At 41.0% G+C, this 19,816-nt stretch overlaps 3 protein-coding genes across 3 annotated transcripts; 1 reads left to right on the forward strand and 2 right to left on the reverse strand.

The window, feature by feature from the left end:
- Positions 1-3,389: 3,389 nt before the first annotated feature.
- LOC120791081 (isocitrate dehydrogenase [NADP], mitochondrial-like) lies at positions 3,390-9,199 on the reverse strand. Its single transcript, XM_040129274.1, has 11 exons — positions 8,834-9,199; positions 7,734-7,825; positions 6,853-7,018; positions 6,484-6,644; positions 6,221-6,364; positions 5,900-6,036; positions 5,559-5,710; positions 5,291-5,403; positions 4,246-4,343; positions 4,053-4,145; positions 3,390-3,901 (listed from the first exon to the last, which is right to left on the reverse strand). Exons 1-11 carry the CDS (start codon positions 8,955-8,957, stop codon positions 3,817-3,819), a joined length of 1,365 nt encoding a protein of 454 aa, XP_039985208.1. The 5' UTR covers positions 8,958-9,199; the 3' UTR covers positions 3,390-3,816.
- A 1,164-nt stretch (positions 9,200-10,363) lies between these two features.
- tmed3 (transmembrane p24 trafficking protein 3) lies at positions 10,364-13,343 on the reverse strand. Its single transcript, XM_040129522.1, has 3 exons — positions 12,913-13,343; positions 12,248-12,493; positions 10,364-11,445 (listed from the first exon to the last, which is right to left on the reverse strand). The coding sequence occupies exons 1-3, from the start codon at positions 13,054-13,056 to the stop codon at positions 11,212-11,214; spliced, it is 624 nt and encodes a 207-aa protein (XP_039985456.1). The 5' UTR covers positions 13,057-13,343; the 3' UTR covers positions 10,364-11,211.
- A 1,172-nt stretch (positions 13,344-14,515) lies between these two features.
- On the forward strand, positions 14,516-18,875 carry si:ch211-107o10.3 (uncharacterized protein LOC407663 homolog). The gene is made up of 7 exons (XM_040129402.1): positions 14,516-14,759; positions 15,405-15,545; positions 15,768-15,959; positions 16,327-16,488; positions 16,713-16,829; positions 17,010-17,214; positions 17,662-18,875. Exons 1-7 carry the CDS (start codon positions 14,684-14,686, stop codon positions 17,756-17,758), a joined length of 990 nt encoding a protein of 329 aa, XP_039985336.1. The 5' UTR covers positions 14,516-14,683; the 3' UTR covers positions 17,759-18,875.
- Positions 18,876-19,816: the final 941 nt, after the last annotated feature.

Genomic DNA, 19,816 nt, shown 5'->3' on the forward strand with positions numbered 1-19,816 from the left:
TGATGGAGATTGGAGTTGTAATTTGTCACTGTATTTTGGGGGGTAGGGGTGAGGATGGGGGGTTGGAGGGGGTAATCCCGCTGGTTCCCAGCTACAGTAGCTTCTGAGATAATTCAGACCCCTTCACCTTTTGCACAGTGTATGTTGTAGATTTAATATGAAAGGGGTAAAATCACAATTTTTGACCATCACTCAATAACCCATAATGAGAAAGTGAAAGACATTTTAGACATTTTTGCTACTTTATCAAAATCAAAAACTGAAATCTCTCATTTACAAAAGTATTCAGACCCTTTGTTGTGGCACTCGTCCGGCCAAACTGAGTAACCACGCAAGAAGGACCTTGGTCAGGGAGGTGAACAAGAGCCCAACAGTCAGAAGTCCTCTGCAGAAAAAAAGGGGAGAACCTGCCGGAAGGACAACCATCTCAGCAGCACTCCGTTGTCAGGCCTTCATGGTAGAGTGGCAAGATGGAAGCCACTCTTGGGAAAGTGCACATTAGAGCTCATTTGGAGTTTGCCAGACGGCTATTAAAGGACTCTGAGAACACAAGGCAAAAGATTTTCTGGTCTGATGAGACAAAACTGAACCCTTTGGACAGAACTCCAGACATAATGTCTAGTAAACGGCAGGCTCAGCACCTGGATAATACCATCCCCATACCATCCCCATACTGTGAGGATTCCCATACTGGTGGTGGCAGTATCATAGTATGGGAATGCTTCTTAGTGGCAGGGACAGAGAGACTGGTCAGAATTAAAGGAAGGATTAATGCAGCCAAATACAGAGAGGTACCTTGCTTCTACAAAGTACTGAATTCAGGGTCTGAATACTTTTGTAAATATTTAATAAATTTACTTAAAAAAATTCTAAGAACATTTTCATTTGGTCTTGATGGGATATTGACTGTAGTTCTACAACACAATAAAGTGGGCAAAAAGTGAAGGGGTCTGAACAGTTTCTGAAGTGAATGTATCTGGTGGATTGCCATGAAATTTGTGCAGACATTCATGGTCCTTAAAGGATTAATCCTACTGACTTTGGTGATTCTTGCCCTGTGTCAGCTGGGATTGGCTCCAGCCCCCCAACGGTATAGCTTACGGACAGATGCATGGATGGACTTTGGTGATCCTCTGACTTTTCCACCATAAGGTTCACTTTTTTTTTTTTTTTCTTTTTAAGTGAAGTACATTGATAACTACTGGATGGATGTATCTATCTCACAGGTTTTGTGGCTGTGCACATAACTGCTCTTATAAAACTAGTGAAATTCCCATCAGCCTGAGCTGTACTTTTACTTGCCTTTTCTTCTTTATTTTGTGCTAATTGACAAATGTTATCATGCTAACATGCTAAAGTAAGACATTAAACATGGGAAAACATTATACCTGCTAAACATCAGCTTGTTAGCATGCTGATGTTAGCATTTAGCTGAAAGCACCACTGTTGCTAAGCACACCCTCGCAGAGCTGCTAGCATGGCTGTGGACTCTTATGACTTTAGATAGGAATTTGTCAAAATTCATCGTGGGTCAATACCATTGTCATGCATTGCTTGAGGAATTATAGAAGTCATTGCACATGTACTGTGAGAAAAAAAAAAGTCAACAGTTTGAACAACATTGGTATAGCTAATTTCAGGCAAATGCTAGCTAAATGAAGAGAAACTCTTAGGACATTTCTTAAAGACCAAAGGGAGGAGGGTCTTTTGTGAAATGTGAAATAAGATGTATGTGCACACAGAGCAGTAAATAAGTTATATATGTGGTCTGACTTATTTACTGCTCTGTGTGCACATTTCTGTAAAGTAAAAGGGTAGCAGCTTTATTGTTAATTTGTCATCCTATCGCTCCTCCTTCAGCATGTTTTTTTTTACATTTTTTATGCGGACAGCTGGTAGGAGGTTATTGATTTCCCTGAGGACACATTTCCTGTTGTGGGAACTGAATTCTGGGTCTTTCTGAAGCCTCAGCTGACTCCAGTACAGACCCTCCCCCTGTAAAGTGTGCACTCATGGATTGGTTTTACTCTGTTTCACAGATGCTTTGCATTGTTCATGGATTACACTCCCATAAGAAATAATTTCCCAGGATATGACTCTTCTATGGCTATAGATCATATAAAGTGGGAGGTTCTTTAGCACTTAGCAGTTGCAGGAAAATGTTCCTCCAGGAGGACATTTTAAAAAAGGGGAAAATGACAATCTAAATGCTAACTTCTAGAATGTTGTTTTTTTTTTTTGATAGAGGCACCGTGTTCATTTTCTTTGACTTTTTAATGACTGGGGACAGAGAGGGAGACTAGTGTAATCTCTGGCTATAAAGTTGACGTCTGTCAAGACTTTCGAATACCAAATGCTTTAGATTGAAAATGAACAGCAAGAATAACAAGATATCAAATTAACTATTGTCCTGTCAATGTTTTTATGTCTTCATACTCAATCTGGCTGCCTTCAATTAGGTCACCAGCTGAGGACATGCTTTTTTTTTTTTGTCAACTTGAGTTACTTTTAAGTTGTTATATGGAATAACATAATGAAAACCAGTTCATCTAGATGAACACAACTACTCATAATGATATGCAGGTACAATTTAGTCCAGGATCAACTTGTAACTCATACAAGAACACTGTAAGGTTAAAACCAGTGCGTCTTTTAGAGCGGTACAGTGAAGGATAAGCTTTCCAACAGAATGCAGTACATAATGTAGCTGGCTGACTGTGACCATGACGACATCTACTGGTGGTAAACCGTAGTAGCCTCCACAGCAAAAAGCTTGGCCAAAACTTCCATCACGTGTGGCCCCCTGCTGGGGCAAACACTACTCTCTGTCATGCACTGGAGGGTGCATATGACACCTACTACATGAGCATAAGGTGCTCCATTAATGCACTGCTGGACGTGTAAGCAAATGCACGAAATTAAAATGTAACTGGATGTGGACAGCTTTTATTATTGGAGATTCTGACTTCAGCATCTGGATTTGCCTTTTGGCTGGAGCCCCCGTGAGGTAACCTCTACCTCTAGTCTAGAGAAGTTGAATGGTTCGGTGAGAATGTCTCATTGAACCATTCTTGAAGCTTCCTCACAAGGCTAAGTGGTAACTACTCCCAAACTCAACACTGATCAGACCAATATCTCACAGTGCTATTCTGACATGTCAAACTCAGTAACTGCAAACTTAATGCAAGATTTTGATAAGCTAAAACAAAAACGCTTCTGTCCACATACTTTTAATTACAATGCCTCCATCTGCCTTACTAATGAAACTGCTGCGTATCATAGTGCGGGTTGTTTTGAAAATTAATCTAACCCCACTGAAAATTATTCTGTAATGTTAGTTCTGATAAGTGTTTTCTTCCCCAATGATGAGATAAGACAAAGACAAAATGACTGGTCGACGGACACTGCTTGTTACTGAGAGATTAGCAGTCACTATTTCTTTTTTGTATTCATGTTGACAGTGCAAAACATGGTATTATTTTCCTAATTTGTACATACTGTTCCCTGAAAATGCCTTCTAATTAAATCTGAAAAGACTTAAATGGCCATTATAAGTTAACATTAACATTAATATTAATTCATACAGTACAATCATTCAATTTGTGCAATAAAATATGGGCTGTTGGCAATAGGAAAGGCAGAGGAACAGTAATGTGTCAGGGAGGTATACAAATACAAAAAAGCCACAGAAAATAGCAAACTTGGTTCCTTCAAAATTGGATACAAAGGTTCATACAAACGACAGGTAAAAACGAGCTAAAAATCTAGACAGGGTTTGTCTCTCTACATTGGCAAGTGTGTCTTCTGACTGTTTCCTCATTTGCCCAGAGCTTTGTCCAGATTGGTCTTGATAGCGTCCAGGAAGTCTGCTGTGTTGACATAATGTTCATTCAGCTTGCAGCTGGAAGATCAAAGAGCAGGGGGTTAGATCTGTGATAAATACTGTGTAAATGCTCTTTATGCAAGATCATCATAGGCAGTTTCCTAAAACCCAACCTAAAACATGGGACACACACTTTGCAAGACTGACGGATCTGAATATGTAAACTCACTTGGCCAAGCCGTGGATGCAGCCTGCAAGGTCCTTGGTCATCACACTGCTTTCCACAGTTTCCACGCAGACTTTTTCTAACGTCTGGGAGAACCTGGAGAGCGACAGTGCCGAGCAACAAATCAGCATGTTGTAATGCTACACAAATATACAGTTTGTCGCGTTAAATGACACTAAATATTGAGATAACAAACTTTATCAAGTCAGGATTTCCATCCAGTTTGCCTCTGTGCTCCAGTCCCCTGGTCCAAGCAAAGATACTGGCAATGGGGTTGGTACTGGTTGGTCTTCCCTACAAAGCAAGGACACAGTTAATGTCAGTTACTGAAAATTCAACATGTGTCGTGGCTGCTTCGCATTCAGGTTTATTGATGACACTGTGGATGGAGACATTAGTATCTCTGCCTCTTCTGCCGTGGATTTAGGGAATGGATCTTCTGTTTGAAACAGGTCTAAGGGACTTACAGCACAACCTTCACATTTACTATTAATGACATGAATCACTGGGGAAAAAAGTGCTGCTTTCAAACTCCATCATAGCTCTGCTGAAAATGTCATCATTTTAAATACAGTAGTACAACAGTTTCTACACTGAAACACTTGCAAACTGCAATTCTGTGTAATTTGGTTCTGAAATCTAACAATGTTCATATTGAACATAAATTTTAACATAGTTTTATTTATTGAGTCACTGAATATGGCTGAGTTTCCCCCTCCGGTGGTAAGGACTGCTTAAAAAACATGAAACAAACAAAATATATAATTGAACAGATTTTAAACCCTTTTTCTGCTTTTTAAACCCACTTTTTGCACTTTTCAGAACTGTGCGGTAAGCACGAGAGGCTCAAACTAAGAGAGCCTACAGTAACTCATACTGGCGTAGTTATTTAATTACATTTGTGGTTAAATACAGATGAGACAACTCCACCTAGTATTTGGCACATTTATGTTAACAGTTTCTAATCTGTGACTATCACAACTTCAACTAAAGCCCTTTTTATTCAAACTAATTCTAACCTCAAACCTAGACACCAAGTCCTAGCCCTGAATGAATCCACTGAAGAACTGGCTCCAGCCAAAATGTGCATCACTTTGCAAACATCTGCTCACTCCCAAGGTCGAAAAACCAAATTAGTTCCAACAAAAGGTAGAAGTACAAGAACGCACATGCAAACACACTCAGTATTCTGTGCTCCTAAAGTAAAAACTCTCCATGAAGTGCGACCCAATGACTCTTACCCTCTGGTGCTCACGGTAGTGCCTGGTGACGGTGCCGTGGGCAGCCTCGGCCTCGATAGTCTTACCGTCAGGACACACCAGTACTGATGTCATGAGACCAAGAGACCCAAAGCCTGACGCAACACACACAAAAAACATGCCGCTCACCAAAATACGCCCAAACACACAAAGCTCGAGATGTAGGTCAGATATAGATAATATGACATTCGATCAGCCAGCAGGGCAATTCCACAGCCACCTACCCATCCTCAAGTTAAAGTGCACTTACCCTGAGCCAGAATGTCTGACTGCACATCTCCATCGTAATTCTTGCAGGCCCAAACAAATCCCCCAGAGGACTTCAGAACCTGGGCCACCATGTCATCAATGAGACGGTGTTCATACCAGATCTTCAGCTTGTCAAACTCCGACTTGTACTTCCTGAAGCGGAAATAATGATGAGACACTTCATAGGGGCGGTTCAATTCAGCGGCCTGGTTGTTGTTAAATGGCTCATTATACTAAACCTAGAGACAGTATCCTGCTTGTTTGTCTGAGATTTGTGCTTAAGCAATGGGAGAAAGCAATCAAGTGCACCAGGTCTAAATGCTCGTCTGTTGAGTGTCTTACTTCTCAAAGATGTCCTGGAAGATGTCCTTGAAGCGCCCGTCGTAGGCCTTGAGGATGGTGTTTTTGGTGCTCATGTACAGAGGCCACCTCTTCTGGATGGCATACTGGAAGCAGCTGTGAGCAAATCCACTGATGGACTACGCAAAGGAAATATGAAGGGCCACAGAGCAATCACTTCACAGAACGCTCAATTAAAGACCTCAAAACGCATTCCCCATACATCTATTTTCAACTAATTATCTTTAATTATCCCTATAACTGTTACAATAAATTCTTTATATCATCTCAGGTAAATAAATCGATAAACAGACTCAGTCTTACCTCATCAGTGTTGTACATTCCCATCCCACAGCCCCCGGCGGGAAAGTCATACACCTCCCACTCCTGCTGCTGGCCTCCATCAGCTGGGGAAAACACTATCTTAAACTTGCCAGGCTGGTCGACAACAAAGTCTGTGGCCCTGTACTGTGAAATGGAAAATCAAACCCAGTATGTGAGAGTGTTCTTCTATCCCCTCAGTTTGTATGCCTCTTTGGAAAGAGCAAACACACATTTGCATTTCTTTTTTTCTTTTTCTTTTTTACCTGATCGCCAAAAGCATGTCTGCCGATTGTTATGGGTTGTGTCCAACCTGGAATAAGACGTGGAATGTTTTTACAGAGGATTGGCTCACGGAAAACTGTGCCGCCCAAGATGTTCCTGATGGTTCCATTAGGACTCTTCCACATCTTCTTTAGCTTAAACTCTGAAAAAATATAGATATTATAAGCTTTTGTCCATTGAGCATGTAAACGTATTGCTATTATTTATAGATTCACTTACATACTTACTAACATTGCTATTGGTTGAAAATGGAATATGCTGTAAAGCCAGACTCTTAAAAGGCTAGAAACTGTCTGATTTGCTGTACACACAAATTTAAAATATAATTATGCACAGTGAGTGACACTTACCCTCAACTCTGGCCTCATCAGGGGTGATGGTGGCACACTTGACAGCCACATTGTATTTCTTAGTCGCCAGAGCGGAGTCAATGGTGACCTGGTCATTAGTCTGGTCTCGGTAGGGCAGACCCAGGTCAAAGTACTTCAGCTCAACGTCCACGTTGGGCAGGATGAGCTGTACAAGCATGAGATGCTGATGTGTTGTTCGTATAAGCACAATACGGCATGGTAACCACAAAACACTATCACAGATTGGAAAAAATATATTCTGTTCCGTTTTGTCCATCGCAATTTCCTCATGAGAATCAAACTACTTTAAAAACCCGAGCGTTAAAAAGCTTCTGAACTGGGACTCATGTTTGAATTCAGAGCATCATATCTACCCGATCGATTCAGTGATCATAACCAATTTTGGAGCTGCAACTAATGATTGTTTTCATGATGTGATTATCTTCCCATTATTTTCTTGATTCACCGATTACTAGTTCAGGCTATAAAAGGTCATAAAATAGCAAAAAATGTCCATCACATTTTCCAGGAGCCCAAAGTAACGTCATCAGATTGCTTGTTTTGTCCGAGCGACAGTCAAAAACCCGGATTAGTGTCGCAGAAGACTAAAAAAACCCAGCAAATATTCAGAGTTTTGAAAGTGGAACCAATTCATTTGTCCTTTCTCCTTTTAAAAAATTATATTAACAATTACTAGATTTTTGTAGTTGATGCTGATTAGTTTTTCTGTCAATTGATTAAATTGATTAGCTGTAACCAATTTTGACTCTTGATCCAAGAAGCATCCTCAAAATTGCTCATAATTTAAGGCTATCTATTGCTGCTTCAGATGCTTCCCGTAAATCATTAAAAAGTCAGTCCAGCTGGCCTGTATGATCCACCTTCTCTTTGATGAACTCCCAAATGATGCGAGTCATCTCATCTCCGTCCATCTCCACCACCGGCTGGTCCACCTTGATGCGCTTTGTTGCATCTGAAAAATTCACCGTTATATTAACTCTCATGCTTTACAGTGTTTACAGCGGCAGAGGGATGATGACACTGGAAAACATCTGGTGGAAACAAAAGGTCGAGGTTGCCGCTCCGCATTTTATCTACTGAAAATTAATGTGGCTAATTTTCAAAAAGGGGCAATTTTGCATGTTTTCATTGCTTTAGACCGAAATCGCTGATCCATTCTGGCCGATGCGTGACTGTCCCTTGCAGTTTTGGCCAGAAATATTTAAACTCACACACGTGTAGGAAAGATCATCAGCCACTCAAGAATCTCTCTAAAATGACTACTTTTAATGGACTCACCTCACCTGAGACACCTGTCAAAGAACAATCTGATGACACTCAATACTGGATTTTGTCTTATGTCACTTTCACTGCATGGTTAGGCAGAGTTCACTGTCACTGGGACGGCCAAACTCAGGCAGCTGCCAGGCTTTCTGACCTCTGGATTATATGACGGCCGTCACAGCAGTCACTACCTCTACAGCCCTTTTTTTGTACCTGTCAACAAGTGAACTCAGGTGCCAGCACAGGCCGGCAGCAGCTCCTATTATAGGACTTCACGAGATTACTTTGTGTTTGTACAACATACAATATGGTATTTATATCTGCTGTAGGCCACATACATCAACGCTTTCACCTGTCAGATTTATACAATTTATTCTGTCGTTTGACACCTTTTATTGGAGGATAACAGAAGGTCTTTTTGTTGGCTTCTTACAAACCCTTGCAGGTTTTCTATTATGTTCTTTCGTTTACTATTATCCCGTTAAGTATGATTCTGCGATGGCTGCTTGCCAATCGGCAGCGTAGCTTTCCAACCGGTCTTTCGCTGTCACACGCACGTGAATTAGTACTGACTCACTCGCTCGCTCGGTCCGCACCGTCTTTTACAAACAACCGCGTGAACGCGTCGACGCTGCGAGGCTCGCGGAAAACGCATCCTGAGTCAGTCTGCCGCGGCGCTGGCGGACGGCGGACTTACAGTTCCTCTGTTGCGGTCCGAGGTGGCAGGCGGCGGCCGGTGCGAGCGCTGCGGGGTTCGGCGGCAGCGCAGCAGCGGCTGCACGCCTCGACGCGGTCGTCAGAGCCTTGAGGTACCCCGCCATGTTCACTGGGGATCGATACAGTGACGGACGCGGCCGCTGCGCCTGACACCCCCTCTTTTCGTGTTACCGGACCAAAGGCCGGCAGGGCCCGGTAAACTGTTGACGCAGCACCCAGGCACTAATGAACGCCACCCACGTCAGCTCCCGAGGACCAGCAGGCTGCCCTCTGATTGGCCAGTGAAGCCGGCCGCGGGCCAATCGGGATGGAGTCTGCTCGTTGGGTAGCCTGCGGAGAGTTAAAGTTCACGTGAACCCTTCGGCTTCGGAGGAGTGAGGACGCTCATATCTAGAGACAAACATCTTCTCAGATATGGTTTCTAAACATTCCTCAGACATGTTTTAATGCATAAAGAAATGTCTTACCTTGAATAATTTGGTTTTTCTCCAAAAAAAAAAAAAAAAAGAATTAGAATTAGATAAACATGTTTACTCCCTCACTGAAAATTGTGGAATCTAAAAAAATAGACACTTTTTTTTATTTTATTTAAAAACTTTAACTGCTAGACACGAGATGTCTGCTATACTGCACTGAGAGGTCCATTCTCAGTGTGTGCTCACTGGAGGCGCCAGGTTTCCACTTCACATGTGTGTATAAGCTGCTCATTGGACCTTGACTGGCTTCCAAATCATGCTTGTACCTACATGTGTTAACCTGATTTTTAAGGGGATCACAGAGAAATGTTCTCCCTTCAGCAGGTGACCGTGAACAGACCTAAGGCATCAAACTCCTAACATACATCATTCTGCACAGTGAAGGTGAAACATTCAAGTGAAGTAACAACAAGAAAGAAAAAATAAAAAAAACATTTTTTGAGTGGAGGGGGACTTCCAAAAATCCCAACTGAGAAAAACTAAAATCAGACTGTACACTGGATTATAGCTCCCAAACTTCTAACTGATTTAAATTTTGATTGTTTTGAGATGACTTTTGTTCCAATTGAAAGACCCGAAATAAATGTTTTTCGAGCTCTTATCAAGCACGGAGATACTTTCTTTTTCTGAATCTGCATACCTGAACCTGCCCTAAATATAGGATTGGATGTGCACACAATACCTTTCTATTGAAAATGCAAACTGTTTTAATGACATTCTTTCCTGTACGTATCATTTTTGCTCTCTGTGAAATGGGAAAAGATGCTACTACTAGGGGCCTGGGTGTTGTGATTTAATCTCTCAATTAGAAAACACGAAGAGAGCTGATACCCGCCAAGGCCGCCCGTTCTTCCAAGTTTTTTTTATTTTTATAACAAGACATTTTTTTATTGAAATGTTTAAAATTAAAAATAAATTATTATATGAATCTAGATCTGAACTGGCATCACAATGCACATGGTGCCAGGACATACCAAAAATGCTGAAAATGCAAATCATAATCTGGTAATGTAAGAAATTCTTCATCCAGTTACAAATTTAGGACTTTCCACCAAACTTTATTGAAATCTGTTGACAGGCGCCACAGACAACAATCAGACAAATAAACACATGAGGGCTGAAAACATAACTTTTTTTGGTGGGAAAAAAACAAAAACAATTGGTCACTCTCCAAAGTCTATTAATGTAACACGTAAGAATGGAAACTAAGAATCTACTCATTCGGTAACAACAGGATGGCACGTAACAGACAAATCAAAACAGTAAACTTTCAACTTGGTATGAAATGAAGAAAAAAGCAAAACTATTTCTTAAGGCACTTCCTGTGAGACAGACTAGGACATGAGGGAGACGGACCTCTTACAGCTTGTAACAATAACAATGATTTTATGCATATAAATTAAGGTAATAATAAAAAAAAATTACAAAATAAATCAAAACTAACATTCAGAATCAAACAACACTTCTTTGGTCTGCAGTGTGCCAACTTTCACTGTAATTGCTGGGTATCAAGATGAAAATCTGTGACGGTCCTACTGTAAGGCAATCCTGGTCATTAACAGATAGATCAAACCAAACCTGCTTTATGTTGTACTTCTATAAAAATATAATAAATTATGTGTGCAAGGTTTAAAGATGTCAATCTCATTTTCAAGACAAATATGAGTGGCGTTTCTTTTCAACACAGCTTGTTAAGAACAAAACAACACGGACATGGAAAAGGCATTCACAAGTTTGTCGGGCACTGGGTAAGCAGTCAGAAATAGGAAAACTCCTTGACCTATCCCTTAAACAAAGGCTTTGCTGAAAATACAACAGGATGTGTGCTAATCTGCAGATGCACTTCTGCATTCACAAATGAGAGTTTCCAAGACTACGAGTTCTAAGTGGTGGCTGCTACAGAGCCTTTTTTCTCAGAGAAGAAGCTCTTAAGCAACATGACTTGACCAATACCGATGACAAACAGCAGGACGGTTTCTCCAATGGACCAGTAGGTCACCCGCTCGAGGAGGTACTCTGCTTTCGCGCGGCCGTGTGCCTCTCTGAGCCTGTACCATGTCTGCGAGTCAGCCACCACCTTCAGGATCTCATGAATGGAGACGCAAGATGACTCCAACTGAAAGCCGAAAGATCACCACAGATTAATCAAGAGCAGAGAAATGGCTTGGGGCAAAACACACAGTGGAACGTGGTGCACACAGATGGAAACACTGACTTAAATTCTCACAACTGCTCCTGAACGGATCCATCTCAACTCCCTACGCTTTTCCTGAAAAGTCTCGGGGTGGCCTAAATTGCACATATACATTCTACTATCCTGTATATAGTATAGCACGGTATATAATATCCTTAACTAGAGAACTATGAATGAGGGCTGATGTGGTGAATCTGATGTTTTACTCTGTTTTAATAAGATTTACAAAAGTCAAAGCGTGAAACTGCAGTATTCATGAATATGGCTGACCTTTCTAACTCAACGTTATACAAAACTGGAATGGAGTGACCCTCCAGAAGGAGAGTGTTCACGTATCTGCCTGTTTCAGGTATTATGAGGTACGGAGGGCACATATAGAGACTTGGAAAAAAAGATTCAGCGTTTGTGAATAGAGTATTCCCAGTACATGGTGACTCTGGCTCCAACTAGTGGACTGTCCCACTTCTAAAACTAACAATAATGTAACAGCAAGTTTTGCTGCACACGCTATCACCTCAACGGTTGATTAGTTGGCCTAACTTGTGTCTCTTTAATCTGGTTCATGTCTTGAATGTGAGAATATGTATTGTGGTTGTCTCTTTTGAATGGCGCTCAGCCAGGTGACAGCCACAGTCTGGCTCTTCGACGGTTTCCACTGCAGCAGACAAGAGTTTGAACCCCTCGTTCCTTAAGCGTAATTGTAAACCAGGTTCCTCAGACTTACCTGAGTCAGCGCTGTGCTTCTCGTCATGCTTGGCATGAGAGGTTCCTCCTCTCCATGGCGGAACTCCAGATACACCGTTTTATGGGTAAAAGAGGAGAATTCATTGCTAAAGCAGACCTTGTAGACTCCCTCCATAGCCGTGGTGTGAGAGAAGCTGTCGTACTGCTTCTTCTTCTCATTATACAAGATATTGTTCTGAGGATCGGTGACAAAGCAGTCCACATCATAGTTGCCGCCTGCAATGACCTAAAAGAAGAGACTACACACATTAAAAACACATGTGGATGACAGGACATGCCAAGAGAGCTGTAACATATGCTGTTCTGTAGTAACATATGGACTGGGCAGTGTTGCACTGACTGTAACTGGCAGTGCAACAAACCAGTTTGGTAACACTGGGTAAGAAAACATTTACAAAAACGTATTTTAAAATTTTTTTAATTGAGGTATTAAAGTGCAGGTTAAAGGAACTAATGTCATTTGGATAATTAAATGGGGACCTCACTGAAAACAGATGCATTTTTAAAGTATGTAAAGAACTAAAACTATGCATGTTCTTCCTTTCCAAGACCAAGAAAAACAAACCACTCAAATAACAAATTAACGGTCGAAGACAAACCTGGGCTTAGATACAGTGAAGTGGCCGAGCTCTCAGAGTAACTTACTTGGAAGTCTACGTCCAACCTCACGTCTTTCTCTAGTTGCTCGTAGAAACACTGCTTGTCGTTGTCGGGGAGCTCAAACGTGAGCTCAGTCCCGAACACCACAAACACACGCAGCAGTAAACAGCTCAGCCCCAGGTACAGCATGGTGAAAGCTGCAGGGGAAGCGCAGACAGCTGCAGAGACTCCTCTTCGCTGTAGCACTGATGCTAACACTTCTCTAGCCCTGACGTGGCACGAGCACAAAACACTTCCGGTGCAGGTTTGTTTATCTTTTGGTAAAATATTTAATCACCATCCCCATCACCATCGAACAAAAAAATACATAGGGGTTTTGTCAAACGTTGAAAATTCGTCATACAAGACCCAGTATAACCTCTTAATGTAAGACAGACCATTTTTAAACCAGCTAAAGCGACGAAGCGACACATTCCTACGATATATCTACACCTGAGATCTAAACCAATGATGGTATGGTAGCGACAAGAGTCATGCGGTTCACTTTTCAAAATAAATGCACAATATTTTAGGCTTTGTCAGAAATAAAGTAAAACACAACACACAAATCGACTCAATTCAAAAGTCCATTTAATTTAACGTGGCAAGACCACATAGTCACAAAAGTCCTGCATTCATATGTTTAAGTTAAAATACAGAAGTATGAAAAAAACAAAATGTACTTAAAGTATCAAAAGTACTTACTATGCAGTCTGGCCCCTGTCAGTGTTTTATTATTATACTGCACAGTTGTTATTGATGCCCTGATATGTAAACAGCACTTTAATGTCTTGGCTGGTTCAAGTAAAGCTTATTTTAGCTGCCTTACACGACACTGATTAGTTTAATCAGTAAAATTGCATCATATCTTAAAAACTGATGTTTTGCATGTTGTATTGATTTGAAAAGTTTAATAAATATAGCAGCTGAGATAGATAGATAGATAGATAGATAGATAGATAGATAGATAGATAGATAGATAGATAGATGGATAGAGTACCAAAGGGAAATATCATGAATAAATTTAGAATGTAAATAAATGGAGTAGAAGCATAAGGTAGCATCAAATGGAAATACAAGAGTAAAGCACAAGTAGTAGTAATAATAATAATAATCATAATCATAATAATCATAATCATAAGAAGAAGAAGAAGAAGAAGAAGAATTACCATCATTATCGAACAAACAAATACAAAGGGTTTTATTTTGGATACACGACCGGAGGCACAATTTATTTGTTCTAATTCTGCTGATTTGGCATGTAGGGCATCATGCCAGCAGAAAAAGCACTGAACTGCTTTACGTTAAATTAACACAACAGATGAGTCAGCGAGCTGCATTGTGGTGATGGGTGTGTTGTGTAGGTCATGTGTAAACTAGTCAGATAGACTGCTCCGCTCTCCTCGGACCTGTACTAGATGATCAAACATGTGTGAGAGAGTGTAACATTAACTCAGGACCAGTGACTGTATATACGCCGCACGACTTTTAAACTTTCATTGCAAACAGAAACGAAAACATCGGCAGGGCAGTTACTGGTCGCCATGACAACAAAGGGTCCACATTAAATAGGAGTCTTATTCTGAAAATCCCACTTGGTGCACACAACGCCCCCACTTCCTCCCAGGCAACTGCCGTCACAAAACACAACAAAACTGCACTGTTTTGGTACAGATGTTGACAGTGTGAACGGACCGGTTATAAACTAAAAGCTTGTAATAATAATTCTGGTCAGGCTCCTGCTAACTGAATTGGCTAATAAATAACAGCCTGAAACATGCAAAACTACCTAGACGCGATCCGGGACTTTGTCGAGAGCCATGCGACCGGTCTCACGTTTGCCTTTGTTGCAGGTAAATCGACTCTTTAATAATAAAAACATTGTGAATATTGTGTAAGGTGGTTTGTACGTTTCCACATTTTCCGAGATGTCAATGCAAGAGAAGTTCATTTTCACTACCGAGACTACATCCAGACAGAAGCTGCGTGTCAGATAAGTAAGAAATTTGTGGCATCATGTCAGATGCATCCATTGTGGATGCTGCGTATGTTTGTGAATATGTAGAAGTGGAACAGCTGCTTGGATCTTCATAGTTATCACACTAAAGCATGAAGAAATCAGTAGGGGGAAAGGGCAAATGAAAAAAAAGATAACCGCAACAAAGCATATTACAATACATTTGCTATTACTGTTAACAGTTTGTTAACAGTGTTACCATAAACTAGTTAAAGCCACGAAGCGACACATTCCTACGATATATCTACACCTGAGATCTAAACCAATGATGGTATGGTAGCGACAAGAGTCATGCGGTTTACTTTTCAAAATAAATGCACAATATTTTAGGCTTTGTCAGAAATAAAGTAAAACACAACACATAAATCGACTCAATTCAAAAGTCAATTTAATTTAACGTGGAAAGTCCTGAGTTCATATGTTTAAGTAAAAGTGCAGAAGTATAAGCAACAAAATGTACGTATCATTTGTTGTCTTTCAGGTGCAGGCCTGCTGGCCTTGCGTAGATGGATGGCTGGGGGAGTGTGCCGGAGCAAGGTCAGGTTGGATGGGAAAACAGTCCTGATCACTGGAGCCAACACTGGCATTGGGAAGGAGACAGCCCTGGATATGGCCCAGCGAGGTGAGACCCTCATAATTCAAATTAAAGTAAATACGGTGCTACTCTATAGTTTCTAAAAGTGCTGTTTGTTGTTGTTGTTTTTTTTGCAGCACTTTGTTTTTAACTATAGAGTAGCACCGTATTTACCTTAATTGACTACAATCATGAGTACTGCTTCAGCACTACTTCCACTATTAGTGTTAAAATCCTCAATACATTAACACTGTTTTTATCTCTGTCAAGGGGCCAGAGTGATCCTAGCCTGCAGGGACATGACCAAAGCCCGCATTGCAGCTGATGAGATCCGGCAGAAGAGCGGGAACGGCAACGTGGCGGTGAAGAAACTGGACCTTGCCTCGCTACAGTCTGTCAGAGACCTAGCCAAAGACATCCAGGAGAACGAGGAACGCCTGGACATCCTCATCAACAATGCGGGTATTTTGCATCTGTCGCTGCAGGAACAACATCAGAAGGACTGATAAACAACATACAGAGATACAGGTGCAAACAGAATTTCTGTGAGAGGGCAGTGTAGGTGAGTAGAATCAAAGTTCAGTTGAATAACCAGGCCTCTCGCATGCCCCATATGGTGAAGATCAGATAATCTTAGTAGAAAAAATGTGTTTTGGACTGTCAGCCAATTTATCTGGCCGACATTGAACTGGCTGTTTTTATTAGCTTTATCTTGTCCCAACATGAATGGGTCAAAAATCAACTTCAGTGTTGAACTGATGGTGGAGCTAGAGGTTATTTATTAGGTTGTTTTTTTCTATTCCACGTAAGTGTTTTTGTTTTCTTTAAGGTATCATGATGTGTCCTAAATGGAAGACGGAGGACGGCTTTGAAATGCAGTTTGGTGTCAACCACCTGGGACACTTTCTCCTCACCCACTGTCTCCTGGACCTGCTGAAGAAGTCAGCTCCAAGTCGCATTGTCATCGTCTCCAGCCTGGCACACGAGAAAGGTAAAGGCAACGTTCTTCCATTTTAGTGTGTCACAGCAACTTCAGTCAACACATGTGCCATCCAGAAGTCAACCAGTGGCTTTTTAGTCACCTTTGAAGCCTCAGATATCATCATAGTTACAATTGTATGTGCAGTGTTTTGCTCACTACTTCCTTTTTGGTTGATTTTTATGACAGATAAAACTTACACGATTGTTTCTGGTTTTCAACATTGTTTCTTGCAGGTCAGTTAAACTTTGATGACATCAACCTGGATAAAGACTACAAACGTGAGAAGAGCTACAGCCAAAGCAAGCTGGCCAACGTGCTCTTCTGCAGAGAACTGGCTGCAAGACTGCAAGGTAGTGTATAATACACGCTACGTCCCATCAATACAGCGTTGTTAAAAAAAGATATATAATGCGTGTTATTATTAACCAGATATACTGCAAGGGTAAAGGAGGAAAACCAGCCCACATTGTCCCACTTTAAAGTGTCATGTATTGTAACTAATACTTGAGCTGATGGATCCCTCTCATTAGGCACTGGTGTGACAGTGTACAGCCTTCACCCTGGAGTCATCCGCACAGAATTAGGCCGCCATCTAGTCCCTACTTTATCCCTTTGGAAGAGGATCGTGGCCATGCCATTTATGATGCTGATCAAAAGTCCCTGGGAAGGAGCCCAGACCACCATCTACTGCGCTGTGGAAGAGAGCCTGGCAAACGCCAGCGGCCTCTACTACAGGCAAGTACATCTGCAATAAAACTCACTTGACTGCGAAGATAATTTTCATTTAATGGGATTTCCACAGTGAAAATAGATCTACATTGGGATGACAGCTACTCCTTTCCCTCTACTTGCAGTAGAGTAATGGGAAAGGCTAGGTTCCTCAAAATGGATAAATTAAACCTCAGTATACTTTTGTATTAGTGCACTTTCTCTCACCATACCAGTATGTTAATCAAATAATAATAATTAAGCCTGAGATAAAGCACAATCTATTGATGGCCATCGTACCTGCTCTTTTGTTTCAATTGTACAATGAAACAATATTTTACCACTAAGAAATGGTTTATTATACAAGCTTCTGCTGATCTATTAGCAATTGCACTACATCCGATTAGATCATGAACATGCTGTATCGGACGTTTGGTGATCTTGTCCTCCTCTTTTATTTCTTCCACCGTACAGTGACTGTGCCCCCAAAATGCCGGCCCCGCAGGCCCAGGATGATGCCGCAGCCAAGAAGCTGTGGGACCTAAGTGCCTCCATGGTGGGTCTGGCTTAAACACATCAGCCTGCACTGCTTTTACCAGCCATTCTTCCTGCCCTGCTGGAGTCAGTGGGTCTGTTTACATGGACGAATAAAGCACGGAAATCCATTTTATTATCTGCTATGCATAAGGTCATTGCATTAATCAAGATTTTTTTTTTACCTGTTCAAGTCTTTTACACCTGAAAGATTTGATGATGAGTACAAAATTTTGCACTATTGAATCTCAGACTCCTGTCAGTTGATTAAATAGTAACAGTAGATGTGCTGCTTTCTCTTTATATTACAGTATGTACACTCCGCACACTTTATATTTCGGGCTTTATTGTGTATCTGTGGTGTGCTCCTATATCCTTAGCAAAACAAAGTTATACTTGCTTTTTTAATCTACCATCACAGCTTATTGTTTGCATTTTAATGAAATATTTCTGTTATACATTTAACTTCATACATGTGTTGATTTGCACTGCTGAAATGCTTGTGGGCCCAACAGGCTCTGATTTTCGTCATCATATGATTGATGTTGCAAATTCGAAGAGACTTTTAAGGCTTCAAGCTGCTGCGTTTATTCGTGGCATCTAACAACAATTACCAACATACAGTAAGATGATTGTACAGTTTCTGTATCAACCTCAGTGCAGAAAAGCAGTCATAAAAAACACGTAAAGCACTCCTACAATTTCCTCAAAACGACAAGGAAAGGAGGATGAAAGCCTTTTCGTGTCCAGGTTGAAGAGGTGGACATTGCTGAAGTAGTCCTGAATTGTTGCGTAAAGGCTGGGAAGTGACCTTAGGTGCTGGCAGCCGTGAGAAGATTGTTGTACTTCAGAGGAGAGAGGATCCTCCACCAGGTGTAGAGAGGGAGTGGAGGCCTTGGGGGCAGAGAGCAGTTAGGAAGCACCCGGTAGATCCAGTAGACTAGTCATGTTTCTGAGTGCCCTCCTATGTGTGTGTGGGTGTGGGTGTGTGTCTTTTTTTGTTTTTGTTTTTTATACACAGCCGATGCTGTTTGTTGTATCATGACAAGGTAGTTCTTGTGTTTTGAGGTGAGAATTAAATTATGTGCCTGCTTTAACAAAATGTGCAACAGGGAGGCTGCAGCAGTGTTATGCTTTTGGCAATAAATGTCTGATTAAAAGTGATTTTCTTCTGTCAGTTATTTTTATTATTATTAATCAAATGAGGAAAAATATCATCAACAATTAGGTTGTTGTTTAGACTCACTCCACCTCTTGCCCAAACAAGTAGAGGATCCAGGCTTTTGTGACCAGGTTATCAGCACATTTTAAGATTATGATGTGTTGAAGAGGTTGAATGCGGACCCGTCTTGTATTTGAGGGCAGGTTATGCATCTTAATATATGGGGAAAATAGAGGGTTGCAGTCTGCCAGAGCTCCTTATTGGAAGCTTTGTGATTTAAAAGACTTTTCCCAGATCTCTTTTAAATGAAGCCAGATAAAAAAATGTAGAAGGGAATTACTTGAAATAGCTCAGGCATTTGAATGAACAAAGTGTCCCTCAGCTTTTATACATTAAAAGTGATGTCAGGAAGTTTTTCCCCATGAATCAACAGCTTTGCTCGGACATCACTTTATACAGTATCTTTCATATCAGGATTTTCATATCACTTCACATGAATTTGCATATCTCTGTTTACAGCCTTCAGGCGTCATTATCCCTAAGTTCGATGTTGATCTATCTTTTTGTATCAACATACGTATTCGTATATAGCATGTTAAGCATGAGGTATATATTCCTCTCTTCGAAACTATCCACTCACTTAGCTGTAATCAAAGTCTAAAAAAAGGCAAAAGCTGCGTGTTTGAAGGTGTGAAAAACATATCAGGGTGTTGCAATGCATTATATCAAAAGTACTCACCTCATTTTTGTATTCCAGTTCACCAGTTGCATCATCCTCAATATAAGGTTAATGGATTATGTCAGTCATGCTGTATCATGTCAGGGTGTCCAAGTTCACTTTGACCCTGCTGGTTTCTAAGCTGTCAAACCAGATTGTGCCCTTTTTAGTGAAATGCTTCATCTTGCCTCAAGTCACATATGAAAAAGAAGGCT

Source organism: Xiphias gladius, chromosome 1 (genome assembly GCF_016859285.1).
Source record: "Xiphias gladius isolate SHS-SW01 ecotype Sanya breed wild chromosome 1, ASM1685928v1, whole genome shotgun sequence".
NCBI classification, from domain to species: Eukaryota; Metazoa; Chordata; class Actinopteri; order Istiophoriformes; family Xiphiidae; genus Xiphias; species Xiphias gladius.

Bases quoted from the DNA above. Each gene is read 5' to 3' on its own strand.
- LOC120791081 (XM_040129274.1), bottom strand. From the start codon at position 8,957: ATGGCGGGGTACCTCAAGGCTCTGACGACCGCGTCGAGGCGTGCAGCC. The intron at 6,037-6,220 runs GTAAGACTGAGT...TCCTTTGCGTAG, and splicing joins GAATGTACAACACTGATGAG to TCCATCAGTGGATTTGCTCA. The intron at 4,146-4,245 runs GTTTGTTATCTC...GTCGCTCTCCAG, and splicing joins GGAAATCCTGACTTGATAAA to GTTCTCCCAGACGTTAGAAA.
- tmed3 (XM_040129522.1), bottom strand. From the start codon at position 13,056: ATGCTGTACCTGGGGCTGAGCTGTTTACTGCTGCGTGTGTTTGTGGTG. The intron at 12,494-12,912 runs GTAAGTTACTCT...CTCTTCTTTTAG, and splicing joins GGTTGGACGTAGACTTCCAA to GTCATTGCAGGCGGCAACTA. The intron at 11,446-12,247 runs GTAAGTCTGAGG...TTCGGCTTTCAG, and splicing joins GAAGCACAGCGCTGACTCAG to TTGGAGTCATCTTGCGTCTC.
- si:ch211-107o10.3 (XM_040129402.1), top strand. From the start codon at position 14,684: ATGCAAAACTACCTAGACGCGATCCGGGACTTTGTCGAGAGCCATGCG. The intron at 14,760-15,404 runs GTAAATCGACTC...GTTGTCTTTCAG, and splicing joins CACGTTTGCCTTTGTTGCAG to GTGCAGGCCTGCTGGCCTTG. The intron at 15,960-16,326 runs GTATTTTGCATC...GTTTTCTTTAAG, and splicing joins CATCCTCATCAACAATGCGG to GTATCATGATGTGTCCTAAA.